Source organism: Piliocolobus tephrosceles, chromosome 11 (assembly GCF_002776525.5).
Source record: "Piliocolobus tephrosceles isolate RC106 chromosome 11, ASM277652v3, whole genome shotgun sequence".
NCBI classification, from domain to species: domain Eukaryota; kingdom Metazoa; phylum Chordata; class Mammalia; order Primates; family Cercopithecidae; genus Piliocolobus; species Piliocolobus tephrosceles.
The window spans coordinates 122,324,644-122,351,100 of record NC_045444.1 but is presented as its reverse complement, the minus strand read 5'-3'; the positions used below and the strand labels follow the sequence as shown (position 1 = coordinate 122,351,100).

At 47.2% G+C, this 26,457-nt stretch overlaps 1 protein-coding gene across 2 annotated transcripts in view; it reads right to left on the bottom strand.

Annotated features, from left to right (window-relative positions):
* The window catches only part of AGAP1 (ArfGAP with GTPase domain, ankyrin repeat and PH domain 1), a 630,727-nt gene that overhangs the window by 63,626 nt on the left and 540,644 nt on the right, over window positions 1-26,457 (bottom strand). For both annotated transcript variants that reach the window (XM_023228734.3, XM_023228735.3), the window contains 2 exons: window positions 24,191-24,281; window positions 15,745-15,967 (listed from right to left, as the gene is read on the bottom strand). In XM_023228734.3, the coding sequence (XP_023084502.1) occupies window positions 15,745-15,967; window positions 24,191-24,281 (314 nt within the window). The remainder of the gene's footprint in view (window positions 1-15,744; window positions 15,968-24,190; window positions 24,282-26,457) is intronic.

Below are 26,457 nucleotides of genomic sequence, written 5' to 3'. Positions count from 1 at the left end.
CTTTAGCTTCAGGGGAAAGAAACAATGAAAAAGTAACACACTCTCTCAAATATTTACTGAATGTCTACTGTGGTTCCTCTGGAATGTTACAGAACAGGTGATTATTCTTATTTTCATTTTATGTGTTTAGAAAGGTAGAGTTTGGCAATTTAGAATGAAAACAGATTCCTCTTTCTCAGTTCATTCCTTCCATACCCCAAAAGAATTCTCCCAGGAAGGGTGCGAGGCTCTTCCAGGCCTTTTCACGTGCTGCTGAAAGGATACCAGCAATCAGCTGGTGGGAGCTGAGCCTGGGTCCCTCTGCAGCACTGCGGGTCTAACTTTTGGAGGGCTCTTTCCGTGCTCCTCAGCAGGGGTGCTACTGGCATTTTGTTTATTTATTTATTGAGTTTTGAGGTGGAGTCTTGCTCTGTCCTCCAGGCTGGAGTGCAGTGGCGTGATCTCAGCTCACTGCAACCTCCGCCTCCCGGGTTCAGGTGACTCTCCTGCCTCAGCCTCCTGAGTAGCTGGGATTACAGACGTGTGCCACTATGCCTGGCTAATTTTTGTGTTTTTTTAGTGGAGACGGGGTTTCACCATGTTGGCCAGGCAAGTCTCAAACTCCTGACCTCATGTGATCCACCCACCTCGGCCTTCCCAAAGGGCTAGGATTACAGGCGCCAGCCACCGCAGAACCAATTTTCACTGTGTAGGAGAGTCCTGGGCTGTAGCATCGGAGGCTGAAAGCCACTGGAGGCATTTGCAGCCATAATTCCACGCTCCTAAGCCACGCTGTTGGCTTATCTCAGGAGCCTGTGGGTGACGGGTCCACAGGTTTGGTTAATTACAGGCAAGTCACTTTTCCTGTCTGGGTGTCATCTTCTCTGATTTTAAATAGTTATCTCCTCATTTCTTAAGATGGCAAGGATCAGTGTGAAGACACTGTGGCAGCTCTTCGAGGGTCCTGAGGAGAAACTTACAGGTAAGTCATCATGATTATGTATGTGTCCTCCAGGGTCATTTGTATTAGATCATGTACATCAGAGATGCTTTTTAGATGAGTGGATCCCTAAAACTGAGTGATGTGTACTCCAGAAAACGTTCATTTTCCGGACCCCTGGTTGATGAAATTTTGTATCAGTTATAAATGACATTTAATTATTTGAAACTTTAATGGTGTTGCCACTTCTGTTTTCCCTTCCTGGGCCTCAAGTAATTCTGTGAAGAAGTCAGATCTCTGCAGCCAGGAGTGGCTTGCTTTGTCCCACTGGCCTCGGACAGTTTGCCTCTGAAGCCCAGTGACCCGGCCACAAAGCCAAGACTGCACAGGTGAGGCTAGGCCTCTGCTACACTGGGTGGCCAACCTAGAAATCAATCAATCACTCACTCACTCACTCACTCAATCAATCAATCTTGTGGAAATCACCAGCAGAAACGTGCGCAACTTCTACCTTTCTTAACATGAAAATAATCTCGTCCAGATTTTAAGACCGGAATTATCTTTTGTGTGTTTTGTGTGTTGTTTAAAGGTCTCATCATCTTCCCAATGGCCCAAGAAAGAAACTAAACATTGACATGAATGTTTGTCTTTCCACACCGCACATTCATTTTGGTTAAGAGTCCCGGTGGCTTACGCCTGCAATCCCAACACTTCGGAGGTCGAGGCCGGTGGATCACTTGGGGTCAGGAGTTCAAGACCAGCTTGGCCAACATGGCGAAACCCCATCTCTACTAAATATACAAAAATTAGCCAGGAGTGGTGGTGGGCACCTGTAATCCCAGGCAGGAGGCTGAGGCAGGAGAATCACTTGAACCTGGGAGGTGGAAGTTGCAGTGAGCCAAGATCGCTCCACTGCACTCTAGCCTGGGCAACAGAGCAGAAAGAGTCCTGAGTACAGCTGGGCGCAGTGCCTCACACCTGTAATCCCAGCACTTTGGGAGGCCAAGGCAGGAGGATCACTGGAGGCCAGGAGTTTGAAACCAGCCTGGGCAATATAGTGAGATCCCCATCTCTTAAAAAAAAAAAAAAAAAAAGCTGATGGCCAGGTGCGATGGCTCGTGCCTGTAATTCCAGCACTTTGGGAGGCTGAGGCGGGTGGATTACGAGGTCAGGAGTTCAAGACCAGCCTGGCCAAGATGGTGAAACCCCATCTCTACTAAAAATACAAAAATTAGCCGGACGTGGTGGTGGACGCCTGTAATCCCAGCTACTTGGGAGGCTCAGGCAGAGAACTGCTTGAACCCAGGAGGTGGAGGCTGCAGTGAGCCAATATTGCGCCACTGCACTCCAGCCTGGATGACGAAGTGAGACTCCATCTCAAAAAAAAAGAAAAACCCAAAAAGACAACCATGGAGGCACGTGCCTGTGTGCCTGTAGTCCCAGCTACTTGGGAGGCTGACTAGGGAGGATTGCGGATTGCTTGAGCCTGGGAGTCTGGGATTGCAGTAAGCTATGATCATGCCACTGCATTCAAGCCTCTGTGATAGAGTGAGATTCTGTCTCTAAAAAAACACATGAAATAAATGAAAAGTAACAACAACAACAAAATATGAGTCCTGAGTATGCTCCCAGAATCCCATATTAGCCTGACTCTGCCTCCCTCCCCTCCCTTCTGGCCATGGCTCCCTCTAGGAAGGTCAGATCTGGTGGGGGGTTCTGGCCCATCCTGCATTCACAGGCTCAGGGCGACTCAGGCCTGAGTTTCCTCATCCAGCAAAAGGAAAGAATGACGTTGGTTTGTTGCATGGATTCCACAAGGCAGGGCTTGTCAAGTGCCTGGTCTCTCCCAGGGATCCCCAGTATCTGGTGGTGATGATCGCTGATTCAGACTCACTTGCTCACCTGGATAGAGGCACCACCTTCCACCTGCTCTCGCCCTCCTCTGGGACATCCGCGGGGCAGAATCTGCCTGCAGTGCACATCCTGCTCAGAGCTCTGCTCCCCAGGCCTGACGAGGGGCAGCCACACTAGCCCTTGCCCAGCACCCAGGCCCCGTTCCTGTGCACCAGCACCTCTGCCCAGCTGCTCTCTTTGTGGAATGCCCTGGCCCACCTATTTTCCTTTGGAAATTCTTTTTTTTTCAAAATTGACACAATTTATATACCATAAAATTCACACTTTAAAAGCGTGCAACTCAGTGGTTTTTAGTATATTTGCGAGGTTGTATAACCATCACTACTATGTAAATCCAGGTCATTTTTGCTGTCTCCAAAAGAAGTTTTGTACTCATTAGTCAGTCACTCCCTATACGTCATTGCCCCTCCCTCCCCTGCACCTGGCAAGCATGAATCTGCTTTGCATTACTATGGAGGTACCTGTTTTGGCCATCAGACAGATGGAGTGGTACGTGGTGTAGCCTTCTGTGTCTGCTTCCTTTCCTTCAGCATCATGTTTTCAAGGTTCACCCAAGCTACAACCTGTATCCACACTTTACTCCTTCCCATGGCAGAATCACATTCTGGTGTATGGATAGACCATGTTTTGTCCACCCATTCATCCATAGGCGGACACTTGGGTTACTTCCACTTTTTGGCTATTACGAATGATGTTGCTGTGAACACTCATGTGTACACTTTAGTGTGGACATGTGTTTTCAAGTATCTTAGGTATAAACCTGGAAAAGGAATGGCTGGGTCATACGGTCACTCTAGGTCTAACTTTTCGAGGAAGTGCCAGACTATCTTGCCAAGTGGCTGCACCATTTGGCATTCCTGTGGGGAGCGTCCGAGAGCTCCAGTGTCTCCACATTCCTCACTAACACTTGCCATAGCTGTCCAAGAGCATGTGCGGTGGGGGCTCACGGGTTTCTGATCTGCATTTCCCTAAAAAGTAATGATATTAGGCATCTTTTCATGTATTTATCGGCCATTTTTATATCTTCTTTGGAGAAATGCCTATTTAGATTCTCAGCCCATTTTTATTATTTTACTGATTTTATTTTTGAGACGAGGTCTCGTTCTGTTATCCAGGCTAGAGTGGAGTGGTGTGATAACGGCTCACTGCAACCTCAAACTCCTAGACTCAAGAGGTCCTCCCACCTCAGCCTCCCAGGTAGCTGTGACTATAGGTGTGCCCCACTGTGTCCAGCTAATTTTTAAAAGATTTTGTAGAGGTAGGTTCTCACTGTGTTGATCAGGCAGGTCTTGAGCTGTTGGCCTCATGTGATCCTCCTGCCTCAGCCTCCCCACGTGCTGGGATTATGGGCATGAGCCTCCGTGCCCAGCTCTTTGCCCATGTTTAAATTGGACAATCTAACCTTCTATTGTTGAGTTGTGTGTGTTTTTTTTAATTCTTAATTTTTTGAGATGGGGTCTCACTCTGTTGCCCAGGCTGGAGTGCAGTGGTGCGATCATGGCTCACTGAAGCCTTGACCTCCTAAGCTCAACCAATCCTCCTGCCTCAGCCTCCTGAGTGGCTTACCTATGACCACAGGTGCACGTCACCATGCCTGGCTAATGTTTTTTATTTTTTGTAGAGATGGGGTATCCCTATGTTGTCCAGGCTGGTTTCAAACTCCTGGGCTCCAGTGATCCTCCCACCTTGGCCTCCCAAAGTGCTAGGATTACAGGCATGAGCCATCATGCCCAGCTGTAACTGTTCTTTAAATATTCTGGATACCAGACCACTATTAGATATTTAATTTTCAAATGTTTTCACCCATTTTGTGCATCTTTAGTTTTTTGACACTGCCCTTTGAAGCACTAAAATTTTAATTTGGCGAATATTCAATTTATCTATTGTTTCTTTTATTGCATTTACTTTAGGTATCATATCTAAGAAACCACTGCCTAATCTAAAGTCACAAAGATTTACCCCTTATTTTCTTCTAAAAGTTTTATAGTTTCAGTTTTTGCACTGAAGTCTTTGATAAATTTGGAGTTAATGTGTGTGTGTGTGTTTTTTTGAGATGAAGTCTTGCTCTGTCACCCAGGCTGGAGTGCAGTGGTGTGATCTTGGCTCACTGCAACCTCCAACTCTTGGGATCGAGTGATTATTTTGCCTTAGCCTCTCAAGTAGCTGGGATTACAGGTGCATGCCACCATGCCCAGCTAATTTTTGTATTTTTAGGAGAGATGGGGTTTCACCATATTGGCCAGGCTGGTCTCGAACTCCTGACCTCAAGTGTCCACCTGCCTCCGCCTCCCAAAGTGCTAGGATTACAGGCGTTGGAGTTAATTTTTATACATAGCATTAGATAAGAGTCTAACTTCATTCTTTCGCAAGAGGATATCCAGTTGTCCCAGGACCACTTCCTAAAAAGACTATTCCTTCCCCATTGATGGGGAAGATATCTTGGCATCTTTTTTGGAAATCAACTGACCACTGATGAAGGGGCTTATTTCTGGACTCTCGATTCTACTTCATTGATGTATATGTCTATTTTTACACCAATATCACACAGGCTTGGATCACCATGGTTTTGTAGTAAAGTCTGAAATCAGAAAGTGTGAGATCTCCAACTTTTTAACACTTTTTTCAAGACTGTTTTTGATATTTGATGGTATCTTACTGTACCATATGAATTTTAGGATAAGCTGTCAAATTTTGGAAAAAAACCAGGCAGCTGAGATTCTGAAAGTGATTTTGCTGACTCTGTACATTGATTTGAAGAGTACTGCCATCTTAGCAATAAGTATTCCAACCCATTAACATGATGTCATTTCATTTATTTAGGTCTTCTTTAATTTCTTTCAATGATGCTTTGTAGTTTTCAGTGTACAGGTAATTTACTCCTAAGTGTATTACTCTTTTTGATGCTATTTGTAAATGGAATTGTCCTTAATTTTATTTTGATTGTTCATTGCTAGTGTATAGAAATACAATTGTTTTTGTCTTTTTTTGAGATAAGGTCTTGTTATGTTGCCCAGGCTGGTCTTGAACTCCCAGCTTCAAGTCAGCCTCCCAAAACATTGGGATTTAAGGCATGAGTCACTGCATTTGGCCTTTTTGATTTTTTAAGAGTCAGAGTTGTGCTCCGTTCCCCAGGCTGGAAAGTGGTGGTGCAACTGTGGCCCACTGCAGCCTTGAAATCCTGGGCTCGAGCAATCCTCCTGCCTTAGCCTCTTGAGTAGCTGGGACTACAGGCCTGTGCCACCGTGGCCAGCTAAGAGTTTTGCATATTGATGTTGTATCCTTCAATTTTGCTTAACTTGTTTCTTGTGGGTTCCTTAGGATTTTCTACATAAAAGATTATGTCATCTGGAAATGGAGGTAGTTTTACTTCTTCTTTTCAAACCTGGTTGCCTTTGGTTTCTTCTTGCCCAATTCCCTGGCTTGAACCTTCAGTATAATGCTGAACAGATCTGGTGATATTCTTGTCTTGTTCGTGATCTTAGGGGAAAAGCCTGCAGTATTTCACCATAAAGTACAATGTTAGCTGTGGGGTTTTTAGAGATGTCCTTTATCAGGTTCAGCAAATTTCCTTTTATTCCTAGTTTGCTGAGTGTTTGTTACCGGGAAAGGGCAATGGGTTTTGTCAAACGTATTTTCTGCATCCCTTGAGAAGATTATGTTTTTCTCTCTTTACTGTATGAATGTGGTATATTACACTGACTGATTTCTGTGTGTTGAACCAACCTTGCCTTCCTTGCATTCAATGCCACCTGATCACAGAGTATAATCCTCTTGTAGATGCTCTCTGGCTGTAACATCTGCTGGATATGTTAGGCCAGACAACAGTCTGGTAAAGGAAGAAAACAGAAGACTTGGGTCTCCAGAAGTGAGGAATGAAGTCTAGGGACTTGGACTAAGACAGTGAGTTCACAGGTGGGATTGTGGACTTTAATTTTTCCTACTTAGTGCAGACCAGAGTGTCTCAAACTTTAATGTGCATAAGAATTACCTAGAGAGTTAAAACACACCACTGGACCCTACCCCCTAGGGATGCTGACTGAGTAAACCTGGGTGGGGCTCAAGAATACACCTTTCTATGTGATACTGATGCTACAAGAAACCACTATACAGATACAAAGCAAAATAAACATGGACCACATCTTCTATATCAGCAGGTCCTCCACAACCACTGGGGAGGTCATGGACCACTTGTCCCTCTCACTGCCAGTATGCATGACCCAGGCCTCAAAGCTGATTGTGTCTTCCAGATAAAAAGGAAGCCCAGGAAACTTCATAAATATTATTTTCTTTCAGCACTAATCTACATAATTAAGTGGGTGGAAAAATGACTAGTCTCTTCTTAGAAATGAGGAATTACCCTTCTTTTAAAAAGATTAAAATGGCAGAAGATGCTAGGCATGAAACCAGAACCAGGAACTTTGTGGCCTGAGCTATGGCTCCATACTATACCATGCAGATAATAAATATGATTGTGAGGTCTCTGCAATATAGGCTTTACATTCCCAAAAGGCAGTGCTGGGTCAGGGACATGAGTAGGATGTGGTTCTGTGAAACATGGGGGCTCTAACTCTGCACCCGTGTGGGTGGATCCCAACATTTTACAGTTCTCAGCGCTGTTTTTTGTGGAAGCTCTTAGGATTAGCACTGGTGGAAGAGAATTAAGACTTTAGAATCATGGCTATGTGACTTAAAAGGTCAGGTTTTGGCCAGCCACAGTGGCTCATGCCTGTAATCTCAGCACTTTGGGGGGCCGAGGCAGGCAGTCACTTGAGGTCAGGAGTTCGAGACCAGCCTGGCTAACATGTCAAAACCCTAAAAATGTATTTTCTACTAAAATGTATTTCTCTACTAAAAATACAAAAATTAGCTGGGTGTGGTGGTGCACGCCTGTAATCCTAGCTACTTGGGAGGTTGAGGTAGCAGAATCGCTTGAACCTAGGAGGTGGAGGTCGCAGTGAGCCGAGATTGCGCCACTGCACTCTAGCCTGGGCGGCAGAGCGAGACACCAACTAAAAAAGAAAAAAAAAAAAAAAGTCAAGTTTGCTACATGAATGTAAACTAAAATGGAAGAGGCTTTATGATTACTTATATTACTGTAAGTGAAGCTACTGTACAGTGGAAAGATACTGTAGTTATATTATTAGACATAAGTTTGCACTACTTATTTAATAAGTTTGACATACGATGGCTACTGAGATAGAAACTGACCAGGGGCGAGTGGTAGGGGATGCTGCTAAACATGTCGGTTCTCTCAATGCCACTACTGACATGGATTTGGCAGAAAAGGAACAGGAGCAGCAGCAGGACTGCAGAGCGGCATCTGGAGTCAGATCCTGGTGCCTGCAGTCTGACCCGTGCTCCCATGTGACCTTGGCACACTCCTGGGAATGGGGATAATCCAAGCACACAGGGCACTGCACGCTCCGGCCATGTTTTTGTCTCCCTCCTCTTCATTATGAAAAAGAAGAAAAAGAAAAGTTCCCTAGAAGACAGAGAATCCTTGGTACAAAACAAGCAAAACACCACTGAAAGACAGGGCCCCTTGGAAAATGCTCGACTGCTGGAGGAATCAACATACAGGCCATATTTATTGGCCCATGTTATATAATTCAAGCCTAAAAAGGTTAATCTTCCCATTCCATTCCTTCATATACTCCCACAAGTAGACACGGGCTTGAACGTGGGCAGGACACCTGGAAGCCAGTTGCTGCCTGCTGATGACTTGCCTTCTCATCTGCTAGGGGTAGTAAAAATTCTTAAGCATCAGAAACTCCTTAATTGTCACGACGGTCATATTTCAGAACGTAAATGATAAGGATTTTCAACCCAAGACAGCTCTGTGGTAGCAAAGCCGGCTCCCAGCACACACTGGTTTCTTGCAGGATCAAACAAATAACTGGGGTTCGTGTGCGGCAGGCGGCATGATACACCGAGAGCACCATTCTGTCCGTCTGGTTCAAAGGCAAATGTGAGTACAGTTATCCTTTCAAAAGCAGATCCCATTATACTTAACCTCACGGAGAATCTTCTTAGAATCACCGTTCTTATAATTAGAGCCAGGTTTACGGAGAGCTTGCTCGAATTCCCACCAAGCTCCCTGGTGGAGGTTCACTAGATGCACTGCTGTGTCTGTTGTCAAGTGTAATCTATAGGTATTATTTTAAAGGCAGTGTTAACGTACTTCTCATTTGTACATTTTCCTAATTGGCTTAATATTTATAGCAGAATATTTCTGATCCGGGCCCGGAGCTCTAGTAAACTGAAGCATATTTAGCAGTGTGCTAATGAGGACCATCCAGTCATGAAGGGTGGCTAAGTGAGTTATGGTTCTCTCGGTCTGATTCCAAGTTGGCTTGCTAAGGGAAGTTGCTAAAATATCTTAAGTAAAGGCTGAGGTCCCCGAGCAGCTGTTGCGTTTGCAGAGCTGAGGATGTATGAACTTTATTGGTAGTAAATGTCACTCCTGCAAGCAGACGGTGTGCCTGCAAACCCACGGCTCCTTGGAGGAGTCTGCCACTGTCGTGGCTCGAGCAGGGCATCGTCCCCGCCTGGACGGGGAAACTAGGAGGGTGGACCCGCTCTGCGGCTGGGGCCAGGGCATGCCCGCTGACAGGCACGCTGTGGTGACAGAAATTCACTTTGAGTTGCAATTAGTGGCACTGTCATTTTCGGGGGCTCCTGCCAATTAATTAAGCCTGTCAAATAGAAAAACCACAGCGTTCACATGATAATTTATATTGGAAGAGACGAGCCTCACAGAGCACAGCGGCTTCCTCCACAAACAGAATTCTCCCTCAGAGCACTCAAAGAAACACATGAAAACAAGGCACAGAAAACCACACGCAAAAGTGTGCATGTGTGTACGTGTAGGGGGGTCTGCACGGGGAAGAAGAAAGTTAAGCTGTCCTTGCTGTAATTGTTAACTCTGATCGCCGGAGTAGAAGACAGGCTGATTAAAACTCCAAACGAGCCTCCAGCTCCCTGAACCCTCTGCGTCCGGGATGATAGAATCAGAGGAGTTTATTCATACCATTAAGCCCCAGAGAACTTAATTGAAAGAAGAGCACAGCCCGGACCTTGACAAGCGGGAGGTCACAGTAATTGCTGCCGGACATATTTAACATTAAGATAATCAGGCCATTAATTACCCTTTGGATCATTAAATCAGCCAGTTGCAAAATGAAATTTCTGCCTCTATTACTCACTTGAGAGACCACAGGGGTGGCCTTTAATTTATCAGTGAGCTTGAGATACAAAGGCTGGGGCTGGGGGAGGGCGGCCGGGGAGGGGGCCCGGGCCCGGCAGTGGCGGCAGGGGCAGGGCATCAATCCGCCATGCTCGGTGATCGTGGCAAATTAACTAGGTAAGATAACCTCCGCTTCCAAAGGCAGGAGCTGGGAGTATGTAAATAGATGAGGGCAGACAGGGAGATCAGAGTCTGCACACCACTTAGCAGGATAATAAAGGAAATCATCCTTGATTATCAGTGCTAATTTGGACACTGCCGGTAGCTTGTTATGCGTGTTCTGAGTAGCATTTAATTAATTCAATTGCTTGTTAATGAGGGAAGTGACATGTGGGGAGCAGATGCCACCCAACTGCAGATGGACTCTGGTCATCGCGGCAAAGTCCTTTTTCTGTTTTTTTTTCTCCTTTCTCCCCCTCCCCATTTTTTTTTTTTTTTAAAGAAAGAAAATAGGAAAAGGTGTCAAGCATAGAGGAACACTCAAAAGAGACAAAACATTGACCTCAGCAGGCCAAGAACTGTTGAAAAATAATAAGATGAGACAGTCCTGGGGCTGTGTGGGCAGTCGTGTTCCCTGAGGCCACATTTGGAACAGTGCATCTTTATGCCAGAAATTTGAGCCCGAGATTACTATATTGTGATCTTATGATCAAACCTAACAAGACAAAGACACAGCCAAGTGGTACTGCTTTTAATATCTCAGAGTTAGCTGTAGGGATCCAATTATTTTCAGTTTGGATACATTTCCCCTTTATCAATATCTCCATGTGCATAAATAAGATGAAAGTGGAGTTCCAGAATCAAAGAGAGACGGAACTCACATCACTGGGCAGACTTGTTCCATCTGGAAGTGTACGGCCAGTCTCTCCCACGCAGATTTCTGATGTCTGGCCCCAAATCTTCCTATCGAAGGCGACATCTTTTTATAGGTTAAAGACGAGAAGGGAGTTTAGGCACGGAGGTGAACTTACAAATAATGGGGGGAAGAAAAAGAAAAAGGATGCTAAAAGAGGGAAAAGAACACGTACTAAATCAGCAAACTCGGTTCCCTTCCAAGTGGCATCAAAGAGGTAATGGGTGATTTCGGTTGCGCTTAGAGCTCCTCTCAAGGGCTCTTTCAGGGAATTGAAAAGACTGTTCTCCACTTCCAGGTTCCTTTGATTTCCTGGCCCAAATCAGCAGGCTCTCAAACCCCGTGTAAACAGGCTACCTGCACTCAAATGCAAACAGCAGCGAGTCCCTGCAGGGCCGTGGGGGCCAAATGCTTTGACCCCGGGGCGCAGAGATGGGAGACGCAGCGCCACGCAGAGCGAGGCTTCCGCCAAGAGGAATGAGGCACCAGAGGGCTCTGCTCCGTCTTGCTAGGAAATCACTTGCACTGCAGTCAATCCCAAATGTTTTTAAGTGCAACGGGGACAACAACAAAGAACAACGGGCCGGGGCGCTGTCATGCAGCCCCGGAAACACTGCTGTGTCGGGAGAGAGGATGAGAGGATGGAGAGAGGGAGAGAGGATGTGCGTGGACGGGTTTACGGAGACGGCTTTGCTGGTGCTGCAAACGTCAAAGCCCCAGTTTCACTCACATGAGGAATTCCAAGGCCCCGAAGGAGCAAGAGCACCTGACATGTGTTCCATGATGACGAGTTCCCGCTTTCACTCAGTTACTCGTTCAATCATTCATTCATGCAGGAGACATTCGCTCCACTGTTTCAACATCTTCACCTCTGAGCTTATTACTCTTGCCTTTGAAAGGCTCACCAAGGAGCTTGGCAACTTCTCCCTACAGTAACACCATGTGCCTCTAACACCGGAACCCAGAGCCCTGACTGGCTGGTGGCCCCCGGCCCCGCTGCTCAACGCCCTACAACACGCTATGTTATGGTACCACACAAACACACAAGTCGGGTGTTATGAAGTCCTTCCTACACACAGCTGACTGCTCCCTTCTTAAACCCCTAAAACCTAGTTAGTTCTGTCCACTGTTACTACCTCGCCACCACTTCAACGTCCCCACTTAAAATCAATATTTTAAGTGTGTGCTTAAATGGTATCAATAGCAATTAGAGAGGGGAATTGTGATTCTACCCCAGATGTAGTTAATTGTTGTAGCATTGATCTGTTCTCTAACGCGCTGCTTTCTACAAATTAAACCCCCATTACAGAGGGGGACGAAGGGCGTCCTCTCCCCTCCTGTGACAATAAATTTAATATCGAATGCACTGGGAAAAAATGGCAGTTGTTGCAGAATCCATCCAAAAAGATTTTTTTTTTCTTCCTAGGAGTAATTAAAAGATGCTTTTCTTGACTAATGATTCCCCTGTTTAGGAATGGGAAGTCAATACTGCTTCAGCCGTCAGCTTCGATTGATCATGATGCTGCTCAAGTTTTCACGGCAGTTCTCAGGGCGGCAGAGATTCACTGGAACCAATTATAAGCTGTCCGAAGCTGCCCTAATCAGGGGTGCAGGGACATGGCAGAGGCCGGCTGTCCAGGGCGCCTGCTGTCCTAACTGGCCGCACGAATAGGTGACTCCAGTGTGCAGCAGTCTCTTTGGAGGAAGATCTGCTGTGTTCTACTTCCCCACGGTCTTGAATTGTGTGTGTGAGTGTGTGTTTGGGGGTGGGGGCAGGTGGAATGACGCATTTCTAATTATATTCCACTGTCAGAATGAATCTTCTGCACAAGATGGAATGGACCAGAGCTCCTCGGGAAAACAGCTGGGCCCTTTTTCAAAGAATTACACCGAATATATTGCACTTGGCTTTTCCTTCGATAGAGATAAAAATTTATTAAAATATTTCTTTTTGGTATTACCTCAGGGCCACATTAAAAGAACCTTCCAGCTGTTTCTCCTAACAATCGTAGGTTCTGCAGAGACCAGGAGGGGTGGAGGGAGTGGGGAAGGGGGAGCGGGGGTGGCTTCGAAAGGCAGAATCTTTTCACGTCATGGACAGAACTGCGTGCGGAGATTCCAGCCCCAGCTTTCACTTTCCCATTTTCTACTGAGGAGGTGGTGAAGGTGGTGGGAGTCTGAATTTCTACTCTGTTACTGGCCTGGGTGTGTTTTGCTTTGGACAGTGTAGTTAAGGCTTCCCGCATGTTCCACCAGGGCCCCGGCCTTCCAGCTGGAAGGGACAGAGGCCTTGCTGGCTGCCTTTAGTCCTCTTGGGAACAGGTGGGGCAGACAGAACCCATGAAGAGATAAGCCCCTCCCCTCTCCCCTGCCCCCAGGGTTGCTTTTGAAGTGCCAGCCCTGGCTCAGAGGCCCTTCCTGCTTCTGCTCTTTGGGCCTCCCCCATCCCTGCTCCTTCTCACTCATGGGAGGCTGCCGTCCACGGTGCTGGAGTCGCCGACACACGCACACCTCCCCACGGGCCAAGCCTGAGTCCGCCGAGGCCACTCCCACCCTCCAACCAGCCTTCCCACCTGGTCCTCCCCTGGCCGCGGCCCCGGGAATCACTCCCTATTCCAGCTCAGATGCCATCTCTCCGGTGACACTTCCCAGAACGCACCTACTGCCAGCACTCTCCCGAGCCCTGGCATCCTCAGGCGGCCCTGAGAACCTTCACCAATCACCAGGGAACTGCAATCATCACTTACTGTTTCTTTTCTACCAGAAAGTGCTCAATGATTATTTGCTGATTTTCACTGAGAACAAAACTCCCCAGGAAAATTACTACAGGCACAAAGAAACATTCATTTCTTGTATGTGTTTATCTTCTTAGGTGCGAAGGGAATTGAGAAATGCCACAGTTACTTTCAGCAACAGCAGGGAACCACATCACCAACACCACAGTCTCAGAGAGGAATTACAACTCGGCACTGCTCTTTAGGAAAGCTATGGTGACTGAAGAAAAGATGGGACTGACCTGCATCCACTGTGCTTGTGAGAAAGCAGGTCTCGGCAATAGGTCTCTAAAATACAATGATGTGAGGTACCTAACACTGGAAAAAAGACTGGGCTCTACACTCAAGAACTTAATTCAAGGATGCAAATTAGAACTATAAAATACCTGTGCACACACAATCTTCATTTATGAATGAAGATGAAATTATAAAATATTTATCAGGTAAAACATGAACCCATATATTTGCTTCTAATAATTCTAAATTGTTTCTAAATTGTATTGGATGGATAAACAAACTTTTCTAATAATTCAGGGTATTAAAAATAGTGAATGTGCTTCTTTTACATATAAACAGTAAGATGCATCGTTTTTTCCAACATATTTCAATGTTTTCTGTATTCATACATTCAGCTCAATCTAACTTCCAATCATTTTTCATTTTCAGACCCAAGTTTCCTCTAATGTTATTATCTATGAAAAAATAGGTATTAAAACATGAATTCATGTTTTAAGCATGTCCACAGTTGATGACCCAGCCGATTTCTATGGTAGTGTTAAACCAAGAAAAATAATTTTTAAAGTCCACAATGTCTTCGGTTTGTAAGAAACTTACCCCTGTTTACACTATACAGCATAACTCATAAAGTGCTCATGTATCAAAACCATGTAATTTTAAACAAATACGTTCTTTGCACCTTTCCTGTCCTCCCCACTACCACAGAATCCCTCATACAGAGAGCAAGGTGAGTAACACACCAGTTTCATTCTCTCCAGTGAGCCAAAGGTGGCACCACAAATTCATTTTTCAGTGTTAATGAATTGAAGTCCACCAGCCCTTCTCACGTTCTTACTGCTCTGCAGTAGAAACCGGTTTCTGTGGCTGAACCACAGATTACCACTTGAACTTTCATTGTATCTGATCAGCAGCAAAACAAATCAGAGGAACCTAAAAAGTACCAGCGATGGCAGACCTCTCCTCTCCCTTCATCTCTTCAGACACCTGAGAGGCAAACACTGACAGCAAACCTCAAACCCCTACTTCCTATTGTGGGGGAAAAACACACAGCACCTGAGCAACCCTGGAAGCCACTTGCTTTGGACAAGCACGGAGATGAAATGCTCTGTTCTGCCTCCATGCCATACGCCTTCTGAGAAGACATGCCATTTTATCACCTCTTAGGAACATTAAATATGTATGTGTACTCAAAAACGGTTTATAATAGCTGTAAATGAAAAATGAGAAACTAAACGGCCTCAAAATAAATGCGTTTTTTACACTGTTTAACAATTAACATTAATGAGGAGTTACACCATACATTCTGCTGAACCCGGTTGATTAAATGTGTTAGAGATATATTTTAGAAAATAAAATATATTTTGTTACCATAAAAATAACTTTTGTGTGATGGTGGCGGGGGGGGGGGGGAGTGACAGAGCAGATGCTTACCAAAGCTATAAGAATAACAAAATTAAAGGATCAAAAATTCATAATTAGTGTCAATGGCACAGCTTATGCCTATTAGAAATGTATTAATTAAAGTAATATATTCATAAAGTTAGAAGCTTAATACATTTCTAAGAGGGGGAGAGAAATCCCCAAGGCCTAAAAACAAACATAAAAAATTAAGGAGTGTGAATTATCCACGTCTGCTTAAGACCAGTTTTAAACACAGACACTCCTATGCCGGATGAATCAGAACTCCTGAACTCCTACAGGTTATCAGGGCCATCCCAATGGTGGCCGTCATGACGATCACTTCCAGTTGCCTAACTGTTGGCAAATGTGTCGGGAGCCAGGCATCTTTCAAAGTTCCTACCTTGTGGAGTCTACTGAGGGTTTCGTCCGCCCCTGGCTGCTCTCTTCCCAGACGCTGTTGGCCAGCTCGTTCCCGATGGACGACATCACCTTGATGAGCTCGACTGGCCAGTCATCCAGGTCCAGAGATCGGACTCGGGAAAGGTGGGTGCCAAGATTCCGGTGGATCCCTGAGCACTCGATGCACATGAGGGCTCCCAAGTTCAAACTGGCCCAGTTAGGATCTATGGGAAGAGGAACAGAATGCTAAATGCAATCAGACCATCATCTCTCATTCCAACTGTCCTTAGAAATACAAGGCCACAAATCAGTCCAACTTCGCATCGACAGGCTCTTCCTAGAACCACATCCACGGCTAGAAGAAATGCTCCCTAGCCAGTGCTCAGTCCTGTTTGAGGTGTCCCAAATGACTGGCAGTTGGTAGTAGCTTCAGAACACTTTTGGCTGAAGCCAAAGCCTTGGAATTTCCCACACTAAATAATTGACAGCGTTGGTTTGGATAGAAAAGATGCACTTTCCCATACGTCACAGCAGCATTCACCTTGAGAGGGCTGACCTGTATGGGGAAAAAACACGTGTGACTCAGCACCCACTGTGGACAGCTGCTGCCGAGGAGAAGTGCTGAGGGGCAGCCGGGTGACACCGTGACTCTGGTCATTCCCTCATTGCTACCTCTGCAGCCACTGGCACATCAAAGTTTCCAGGAGGTACACAACGGGCATGCTTGCAAATTTCAAAGATGAGAGAGAGGTACACTACAGTGCAAAAATACTGTTTTCAGTGATCTTATTTAACTATAGCTACTGAAGCAACTGCACTGTGGGCAAGTTGGCGGGCAAGGCCCTTTGGTGGGATCACGCAGCGCAACCAATGCTGACTTGCAGAATGAATGGTGACAGGCTTTGGGCTGTGAAACTAGACCAAGGACTAGTGCAAGGATTGTGCAGGACAAGAAATGGGTTCAGACAGCAGCACTGGGACCCCAGAACTGGAGCACTCACTGCGTGAAACTGGCTGGCATCATCAGAAGACCAAGAACTCAGGCCTGGGTTGACTTCATGCTAGAATCTACAGCTGATGTGCTGCAATGGGGTTGCCCTTGAGAGGCAAAGGCTTTCACTGCTGTAAGTAGACACGGCTTACTCACCTGGGAATAGGCAGTGTTTACTCTGGGCACACTTGAAGAGTCAACAAAAGACCAAGTAGCTCAGGTCACATCTGACTCACTGGGGAGACATCTTTTGTTTTATAAATGTCAACTGACCAGCAATAGCTTTATGCCAGTTGATCAGAAATCAGAAAACCGGTCCTTTATTTAACATCTACTGCACGTGCAAGAAGGCAGTGATAGATACCACAAGAAATGTGAGAAGAGGCTGGGTGCGGTGGCTCATGCCTGTAACTCCAGCACTTTGGGAGGCCGAGATGGGTGGATCACCTGAGGTCAGGAGTTCAAGACCAGCATGACCAACATGGTGAAACCCTGTCTCTACTAAAATTACAAAAAAGTTAGTTGGGCATGGTGGAGGGCACCTGTAATCCCAGCTCCTCGGGAGGCTGTGGCAGGAGAATTGCTTGAACTTGGGAGACAGAGGTTGCAGTGAGCTGAGATCCTGCCACTGCACTCCAGCCTGGGCAACAACGCGAGACTCCTTCTCAAAGAAAAAAAAAAAAAAAAAAGAGGAAATGCAAGAAGAGGGGTCTGTGACCTCAGAGAGGTTCTGGCTGGGAAGGGGAAACCTACGCATCAAATGGAGAAAACCTGAGCAGAAGAGAACAGAGAAATGCAGAGACTCAATGCTAAAAAGTGCAGTCAAAACCAATGCGCAAGTGGCATGGGAAGGAAGCAGCTGGGACAGGAAGGATGGCCACACGGGGGATGCCCTGGTCTGGGGGTGTGGAGGGTGGAGGCATGGCACACAGCTGGCATGGACCCCTCCTCGCCTGTGGCTCTCCCTTTGGGTCTGCACAGCCCACCTCTCCACTGGCCCCCTCTGCTTCTGCACCTCTGGATCACTGACAACCAGGTCTCCACCTCCAGATCATGGATGCAGCACAGCCAAAGTCACCAGCCCCTTCCAGGGCTAAACCCAAAAGACTCCTGCGGCCAACATTTCACTTGGCCTCTTGTGGGCTGGTCACTGCCCAACCACTCCTCACAACACTGACTACTACTTTTTTTTTGAGATGGGCTCTCTCATGGTGGCACAATCATTGCTCACTGCAGCCTTAAACTCCTGGGCTCCAGTGATCCTCCTGCCTCAGCTTCTCGAGTTGCTGGGACTACAGGTGCATACCACCATGCCTGGCTAACTTTTTACATTTTTTTTGCAGAGATGGGGTCTTGCTATGTTGCCTAGGCTGGTCTTGAACCCCTGGGCTCAAGCAATCCTCCTGCCTGGACCTCCCAAAGTGTTGGGATTACAGGCATAAGCCACTGTGCTGGGCCAGTGCTAACTTCTGATACCTTTTTGGTCGACAACCTCTCTGGATTTTTTTCCCACTTTCCTGGTTGCTCTGTTGTGATCTCTTTCCCAGCTCTTCCTCCCTGACCTCAGGGCTCCTGTGGGGTCATCTCTTCCGACTCTGTAGTCTCTTTTAGGCCAACCCAACCCACACTTTAATCACCACCCAAGCACTAACACCTCTTCCTGGCTCCCGAATTATCATACACGCAACGACCACGTACATTTCAGTTGGGAGAATCTCCTCGTCAACATCCACTCTGCAAATGCATTCTTCTGCCAGGTCCTTCCTGTCTCAGCTATTCAAGTTGGGACCCCAGGGGTCCACCTTGATTCTTCCATCATTCCCACAGCCAATCGCAAGGTTCTCAACCTCTCCTAAGTCCAACCCTTTCTTCTCGAACCTACTGCTCCGACGGGCGTCCTCACCAGTATCGCAACTGGGGTGCAAGGGGCTCCCGTCTGCGGCCTCGCCCGTCACTTCCCTGCAGACCTCTTCCCACAACAGCCAGGGCCCCACTGAACCCGGTACTGCTGATCATGTCACACCACCGCTCAAAACCCAGCACCTCTCCTGCTCCCTCACGTCCCCGCATCCGGCCCATCACCAAGCGCTGTGGGGAAGGGTCTCACACACTGTCCCCACTCACGTCTGGATCCCTACAGCCACTTGCCTAAACTCTTGCCAGAACCTCTGATTTGGTTCCTATGCCCACCCCACCGCCCTCCACGCCGCTGTGGGTTTGCAGACACAGAAGCCACTCACGCGGGCCCCTTGTTCAGACCTTCGTGCACCCGCCTCCTACCTCCCCCAAGCAGCCCCCAGACTGTCAGGTCCAGATCTGAAGGACGACATGAACGCATGGGACACGTTCCTGTGCCTGGACTCCGAATTCTGTGAAACCCAAAATGTTGCAGGGGGCGGGGGATAAAGGGTTCCAGGGCCCCGTGCTCACCACCCTCCGCTTAGAGACAGGGAAGGCTGGGGCTGACTGAGGGGAGAACCTCGCCTCTGCTCCAGCAGAGAATGACTCATCGGCAAGGGTTGGGATCTAAGCATCACCACTGCAATTTCCTTGAAAGACGTCTTAAGGCCAACTGGGACACTTGGCTGTGTCTCGGCCTGGGTGGAGAACCTCGGCCTGTGGCTGATCCCAGCCTCCTGGCACGGCCTCAGACCTCTGAACTGTCTTCTGCCCCCGACCTGGCTTCAGGCCCCGCTGGTTCCACAGCCCCAGGCCTGCCGTGCCTGCTCTCCAGGCCCCCACACCTGTGTGCGTGCCACCTGCCAGCACTGACTTTTCACCTTTGTCCTCTGCAAGCCTCTCACTCTCCGGGCCTCAGCTCCCCTCCTGAGAAATGAGGCTAATAATTCCCATCCTCAAGGGGCTGTCAGAAGGATTAAAAGCTACGAGGCACTTAGAGCAGTGGCTGCCCCATGGGAAGTACAGTGTTAGGTGTTGGCTGTAATTACATCTGTTCCTTCACATATTCAACCAATATTAACACACTGGCTTCTGGGGATACAGCGGTGAAGAAAATGGAGAAAAATCCCTGCCCACAGAAATGTAGGATGTAGATTCTATGGGGACAGACCAACCAGGAAAAAGTAAAAAAACTAGGCCCAGCACAGTGGCCCCCGCCTATAATCCCAGCACTTTGGGAGGCCAATGTGGGAGGATCGCTGAAGGCCAGGAGTTTAAGAACAGCCTGGGCAGCATAGCGAGACTACCTCTCCACAAAAATTTTAAAAAATCACCTCGGCATGGTGGCATGCACATGTAGTCACAGCTACTCAGGAGTCTGAGGTGGGAGGATTGTTGGAGCCTAAGAGTTGAAGGCTGCAGTGAGCCATGATTATAACTCTGCAACCAAGGACAGGCCCTGAGAGGCAGCCCATCCGCTGCACTGCTGCACTCCATCCTGGGCTATAGGGCAAGACCCCATCTCAACCCACTCCTGCCCCTGCCCAAACCAGAAAAGAGCTAAGAAAATTGTACGATACACCAGAGCTAGGAAGCCCCCAGGGCAGGACAGCAGGGAGTAGAGATGTGTGTGTGTGATTTCAAACCTGGTGGTCAGGGAAGGACTAAGAGGCAACAATGGGACAGAGACCCAACGTTGTGGGACCCGAGGTTCTATTTGTGGGCCAAGCTGAAGATGAGAGCCTGGATGTGCTCCTACCGTAGGCTGTGGTGAGCTATCTGGTGGTAGTGGTGGGTGCCAGTCCCCTCTTGTGTGCAGGCCTGGAGTCCACAAAGGGAAATAAGGCAGGATTCTAGACATCAGAAAGGCCCAGGAGAGAGGGGCACCTGTGAGGTCCACGCAGCAGGGCGGGAGGGACCAGCACACAGTCAGCTCTGACCAGGGCTTCATTCACGACATGGATGGGCAGACAGAAAGCAGCAGAAAGGGTGGGCTGCCTCTCAGGGCCTGTCCATGAAGGTCAGACCTGCTGGTGAGAGCCACTGATGGTCCCAAGCCCTGGGATTCTCAGGGGCCTCAGGTGTGGACTTCCCTTGGCATGTTCCTGGCAGAAGGCAGGCAGCAGGCGCCCTAAACAAAGGCCCCACTGTCCGATGGGCCTGGGACACGCTGGGATGGGCCGTGCTGAATAGGTATCTTCAGAGCAGGACTCCCCAGAAGCACAGGTGTCCGAAGGCTGCAACTTCCTGGGAGGTGGATGCTGTTAAGAGTTTCCCAAATTCACTGGCTCTCGGAAACCCTTTATAGACAGGCACCCCCAAAGCTCCAGAAGCTCAGCGTCCACTCTGGAAACAGTGCTGTGGGATGTGCCCAGTGCGCAGACAGGGGGGCTCCTGGCGGTCTAGAGCATTAGGGAGCCAGGGAGCTGTTACCACAATTCCAACTTCCACGCTGCATGAAAATCCCCAAGCCTCAAAAGATCCTACCACTCAGACCTTTCAGAGATCAGCCTCACAGATCTTTCCCCGCTAAATACTTGTAAATATTCGTTAGGCTCATCCACACTCATTGTCATACCCCTTTTTCATTTGACAGCACATTATGAAGTTTCTTTATCTCAGTTAAGCCCCCTAGCCTCCCTTTTTTCCCCTTGAGATGAAGTCTCACTCTGTCGCCCAGGCTGGAGTGCAATGACGCGATCTTGGCTCACTGCAAACTCCGCCTCTCCAGTTCAAGTGATTCTCCTGCCTCAGCCTCCCAAGTAGCCAGGATTACAGGCATGCGCCACCATGCCCGGTTAATTTTTGTATTTTTAATAGAGATGGGGTTTCACCATGTTGGCCAGGCTGGTCTCGAACTCCTGACCTCAGATGATCCACCCACCTTGGCCTCCCAAAGTGCTGGGATTACAGGTGTGAGCCACCACGCCCAGGATCAATTAAGCCTTTTTCCATGATTTTTAAAGGTAGAAAAGAGGAGACATCACTATGAACTGCATTTCAAATTGTTAAGACATTTGGGATGCTTCTGATTTTGTGCCATATAAAGCACTGTGATGAACATCTGGAAAGACAGATCTCTGCGCCTGCCTTGCTCAGTCCCATCGGTTTAGTTCCTGGAGTGTACACCTGGAGTCAAGGGCATCCACTCTTCAAAAGCTTTTTATATACATTTTCAAAAGGCCCCATGGAGGTGTTTACAGTTCATCATCAGTGTGGGCAGTGTACCTATCCCAGTACTTTCACCAAAATTGGGTATTTTTACTTAACACATCCTTGCCAACGTGCTACATCTTCTGAGCCTTTCCATTCTTCTCAAGGCCCTTGTTCTTGAGAAAATACAGCAGGCTGGCCAACAGCTTGGTTTGAATCCTGCTATGGGACTTGCTATTTCTGTGACCTCAGACAAATGACTTGACCCTTCAGGCTCCTCAATTCCTCCTCTTTAAGTGGGGCCCACAGGAGCAGCAACTATTAGGGTTGCAGAATGAAAAGACAGCGCTTGCGAGGGTTTGGCATGGGGCTGACACAGACCACACATTTAGCAAATGCGTGCTTGCTATCGCTTTTCTCCTGAATTGTCAAACTCTGCCTCTTCCCTTTGTCTCTGTCTATCTGCTCAGGTGGTCTTGCTTAGAACAAACTGGCCCACACCTCCCCTGCACTGGCCTCCCCTTCCCAGCCCCATCCGCATTCACATGCACAAGCTCATCTCAGACAGGACCCGCGACCTCCGATTTGCCAGGTATCACGATCCCCACAAGCAACGGATGACTTTCTTTTAAAGCAACCTTCAGATGCACGGTGGAAACAACTGCAGGCATTTTCCTTAATGGATGTTCTAATATTTCTCAGATTTGTGCTTTTAAAAAAGCTCTTGCTTTTAAAACTTTTTGATAGAAACATACTTCAAATAACTGCTTCTCTCTTCGAACTTCATTTCACCACACGTTTGAAAGTAAAACTTAAAAATTCAAACATAAGCAGGTGCTTTAAAGAAGAACCTCAAGATACTTGGAGAAGAACCCCTTCCCTCACCCGCGGGACAGACTCCTCTACAGAGGCCGTAGACAGACTTTTGATCTCTCTCCTGCCTGCTATGCCGCTGAGTGGACTCTTGGAGGGGGTGCTTCCCTTCCCTTTTGTCTGGAGCAGTCCTGGGCTCCTGTCTCCCTTCCCGGCCGAGCTGACCCTGGCTGGCCTCCTCCCTGCTTTGCCTCTATTCCAGTCTGTTCAAAATGGTCTGGCCAGATCCGTCTCCCCAAGTGGAGCTCAGGGTCCATCTCCTTCCTGCTCTGAAACTCCAGTGATGTCCCTCTGCTTCCAAATGAAGAACAAAGCTGGCAAGTTTCACTTAGCACTCACACTCCAACTGGCTTCTACCGGTTTCCCAGCCCAAGCGGCACCTCTGATCCTACAACCACCTGGAGCAGCTCTCCTCAAGCCACTCACTTTGCTCACGATGATTCCTTCGGCCCCTTCCCTGTACACACCCTGCCGGTCTCCAGAGCCCTGCTGACTGACAGCTCCTGCGTGGGTGGCAAGGCCGCTGCGTGCCCCGATGACTCTCCCCAGCACTTAGCTCCATGGTCAGCAGGTCGGTGCCTTGTCCAGTGCGTTTCAGGCTTCAGGATGGCAGGACCCACCACGCCATGCACATTTGACTCCTGGGCGGCACCCAGCCTGGTACCAGCACCTCTTACCTTGTTTGAACTGGACTTCCTTCTCTTCAAAACACTACTTAACAAAATAAATCTGAATGGAAGAAGTTTACTGAATGTCTCCAATACTGTCTCCGGGCTGGGACTGCAACAATGGAAGTAAGTCCATACTCTCAATACCATGACCACAAAATGACTTTTTCAAAGGGAAAATAATAGTATGGATTAAACAACAGAAAGCATGAAATAAAACTGGGTTACTCTATGGCACAAAGCAGTACTGACAACTTGTATCCGTTCAATCAGAGGCATTAGTGGGTAACGGATTTAAGACCAAAAAAAAAAAAAAAACAAAACAAAGACTTCATTTGATGGTGAAACCCAGAACATATGATTGTGAAATTAAAAAAACAATACCCAGAAATCTCTAGGCAGGAATGAACCAATTATATTCTATTTTTATGAAAAAAAAAAAAATCAGTAAGTGATCACTGATTAATCAAAAAGTAAGCCAGCCACCATGCCTGGCTAATTTTTAATTTTTTGTAGAGATGGGGTCTCCCTGTGTTGCCCAGGCTGGTCTTGAACTCCCGGCCTTCCTAGCCTTGGCACAGGCTGTGGGGCCGAATCCTTCGCACCCCAGGTGTGACTGCTGCTCATCGGATGCCAAAGGCAAGGAAAGACTCACAGAAACGCACCCTGCAGACACGGGCGAGGCTTGTGTGGAAGGCGCTCTGTTAAGGTAAAATCCAAACAAAATATCTCAGTTTCCTAAAAGCAGTTAACTCTTATCTGCCAAACAGGACAGACGTGAGTTCCCTGTAACCCGGGCCTAGTGGGACCATGTGGTCTCCAGCTGCAGAGCGCCAGCCCCTGCTGCCACCGCATACACTTACTCTGGGTATCGCAGTCCACACAGTGGGAGTTCCCGCGCATGTTCCTGATCGACTGCAGGGCCATGGCCTCGCTCTGGCTCGTCAGCCGGGACTGGGCACGAGGAAGACACAAATACAAGGAGAAAAGCATATCACTGATAACGTCAGGAAAAGATCAAACAGACTGGGAGCAAATGTAGAATGAGGGTAATTTCCAAACACTCCTATTTTGATGTCTTTGGGAAAGAGCATAACTGAAGGAGAAATGATCATGCACGGGGCTGGGGAGGGAGGAAGTGTCACATTTTAACACTCAGCAGCTGAGAGGGACTCTGCCAGAAATGAGCAAAGAGGAGAGGCCTGGATCATCTGTGAATAAACATGGACCATGGTCACCTGGAGAAGGTAAATGGGTAACCTTCTGGGCAGCAGCCACATGTCTACTTGGTATGAAGAATGAGAAAGAAATAATCCGTTTATAAGCCCAGGGTTGGCGCTTCATCAGCACTGTAAGACATATCTCATGGTTCCTTGTCAGAAAACCCCATCCGTACCGCACATCACCCTGGGAGATGCACCTGTCATCTGAAGACCCTCAGTTGCCATAGTGACGAAGCCACTCACCAAGGTGGGGGCAGGGATGAACATGAGCATAGCTGGGGGTGCTGATTCTTAACCTTACACTTGATGGCTTGCTTTATTTTTATTTATTTATTTATTTATTTATTTATTTATTTATTTATTTAGCCAGCGTCTCTGTGGCTGAAGCTGGGGTGCAGTGGCGCGATCATAGCTCACTGCAGCCTTGAACTCCTGGGCTCAAGTGATCCTCCTGCCTCAGCCTCCTATAGTGTTGAGATTACAGGTGTGAGCCACTGCACCTAGCTCTATGGTCTTCTTTAAAAAGGATTTAAAAACATACGTGCTCGTTGCAGCAAGTTTAGAAAATACAGAGAGGGGAAAAAGAACATAAAGATTTATAAACAATGATATCGCCATCCACAGTTAAGCATTACTAACGTTTTGATATCTGTTCTTTCAGCCTGTTGTTTAAACACATCTACATACACATACGTACTTTAAAAAGCCAGCATAATACATATTGCTGCGTAGGAACCTGCCCTTTCCAGCCTAATGACATCTGTTCATTACTCAGTGCCATCACATAAGTCTCTGACATCATCATTTTAAATGGCTGCATAGCATTCCACTTAGTGAAGACCTATTTATTAAGTTCTCTTTGATAGACACTTAAGTCACTTCCAATTTTTCTCTATCATAAACGATGCTGTAAGAACATATGACGGCTAAGTCTTGGTACACATCCATGATTATTTACTAAGAATAGATTCCTGGAAGTAGAAGTTCGAAGTGAAAGATATGTACTGGATATGTACCTTTTTCCTCCCCTAGAGAGAGGGTCTTGCTCTGTTGCCCAGGCTGGAGTAGTGCAATCACAGCTCAATGCAGCCTTCATCTCCTGGGCTCAAGTGGCCCTCCCACCTCAGCCTCCTGAGTAGTTGGAACTACAGGTGTGAGCCATGCATCTGGCTATTTTAAAATTTGTAGAAAGCGGGGGGGTCTCCCTACGTTGCCCAGGCTGGTTTCAAACTCCTGGCCTCAAGTGAGCTTCCCACCTTAGCCTCCCAAAGCACTAGGAGTACAGGCGTGAATCATCACATCTGGCTGCTATGTATAGTTTTTAAGGCTTATTTATTAAATATGCATTTAATATTACAGTTAAAGCAAAAATTGACCTATTTCAGAGGACAGTTACAATAAGCTTGATTTTTGTGTAAGAATTTTTCATAAATTGAAACATCTGTCAAATTGATGTGAAACAATATATTCCTTGCTACATAATAATAAATTGTAATGTATTAATTACTACCGTCTAATTAGCATCATGCATTATTGAATTTTAATTCCCTTTGGTTAGATACCCAAGTATTCAAAATATGTTTAAACAGTTTACACTGGTATCTGGAATGTACATGTGTGATCACACACACATACACACACATGGATGTGCTTCTGTCTCTCTGTGTACATGTATCACTTCTGTAGTTGGTTTGTCTGTCTGTCTGTCTGTCTGTCTGTCTGTCTAGCTATGCCTATACTTGTATCAGCTTCAATTATCCACTGGCAGGTAAAACATTATAAAGCTGGTGGTCAACTGGGCCTGTGTTTTTGCCCTCCTGCCACTCCTTGTGGACAGTATTTCCATGTTTTATGCCCTCACACCTGTTCAACCAATGCCCAAGATGACCAGCTGGGAGTCGGCCACC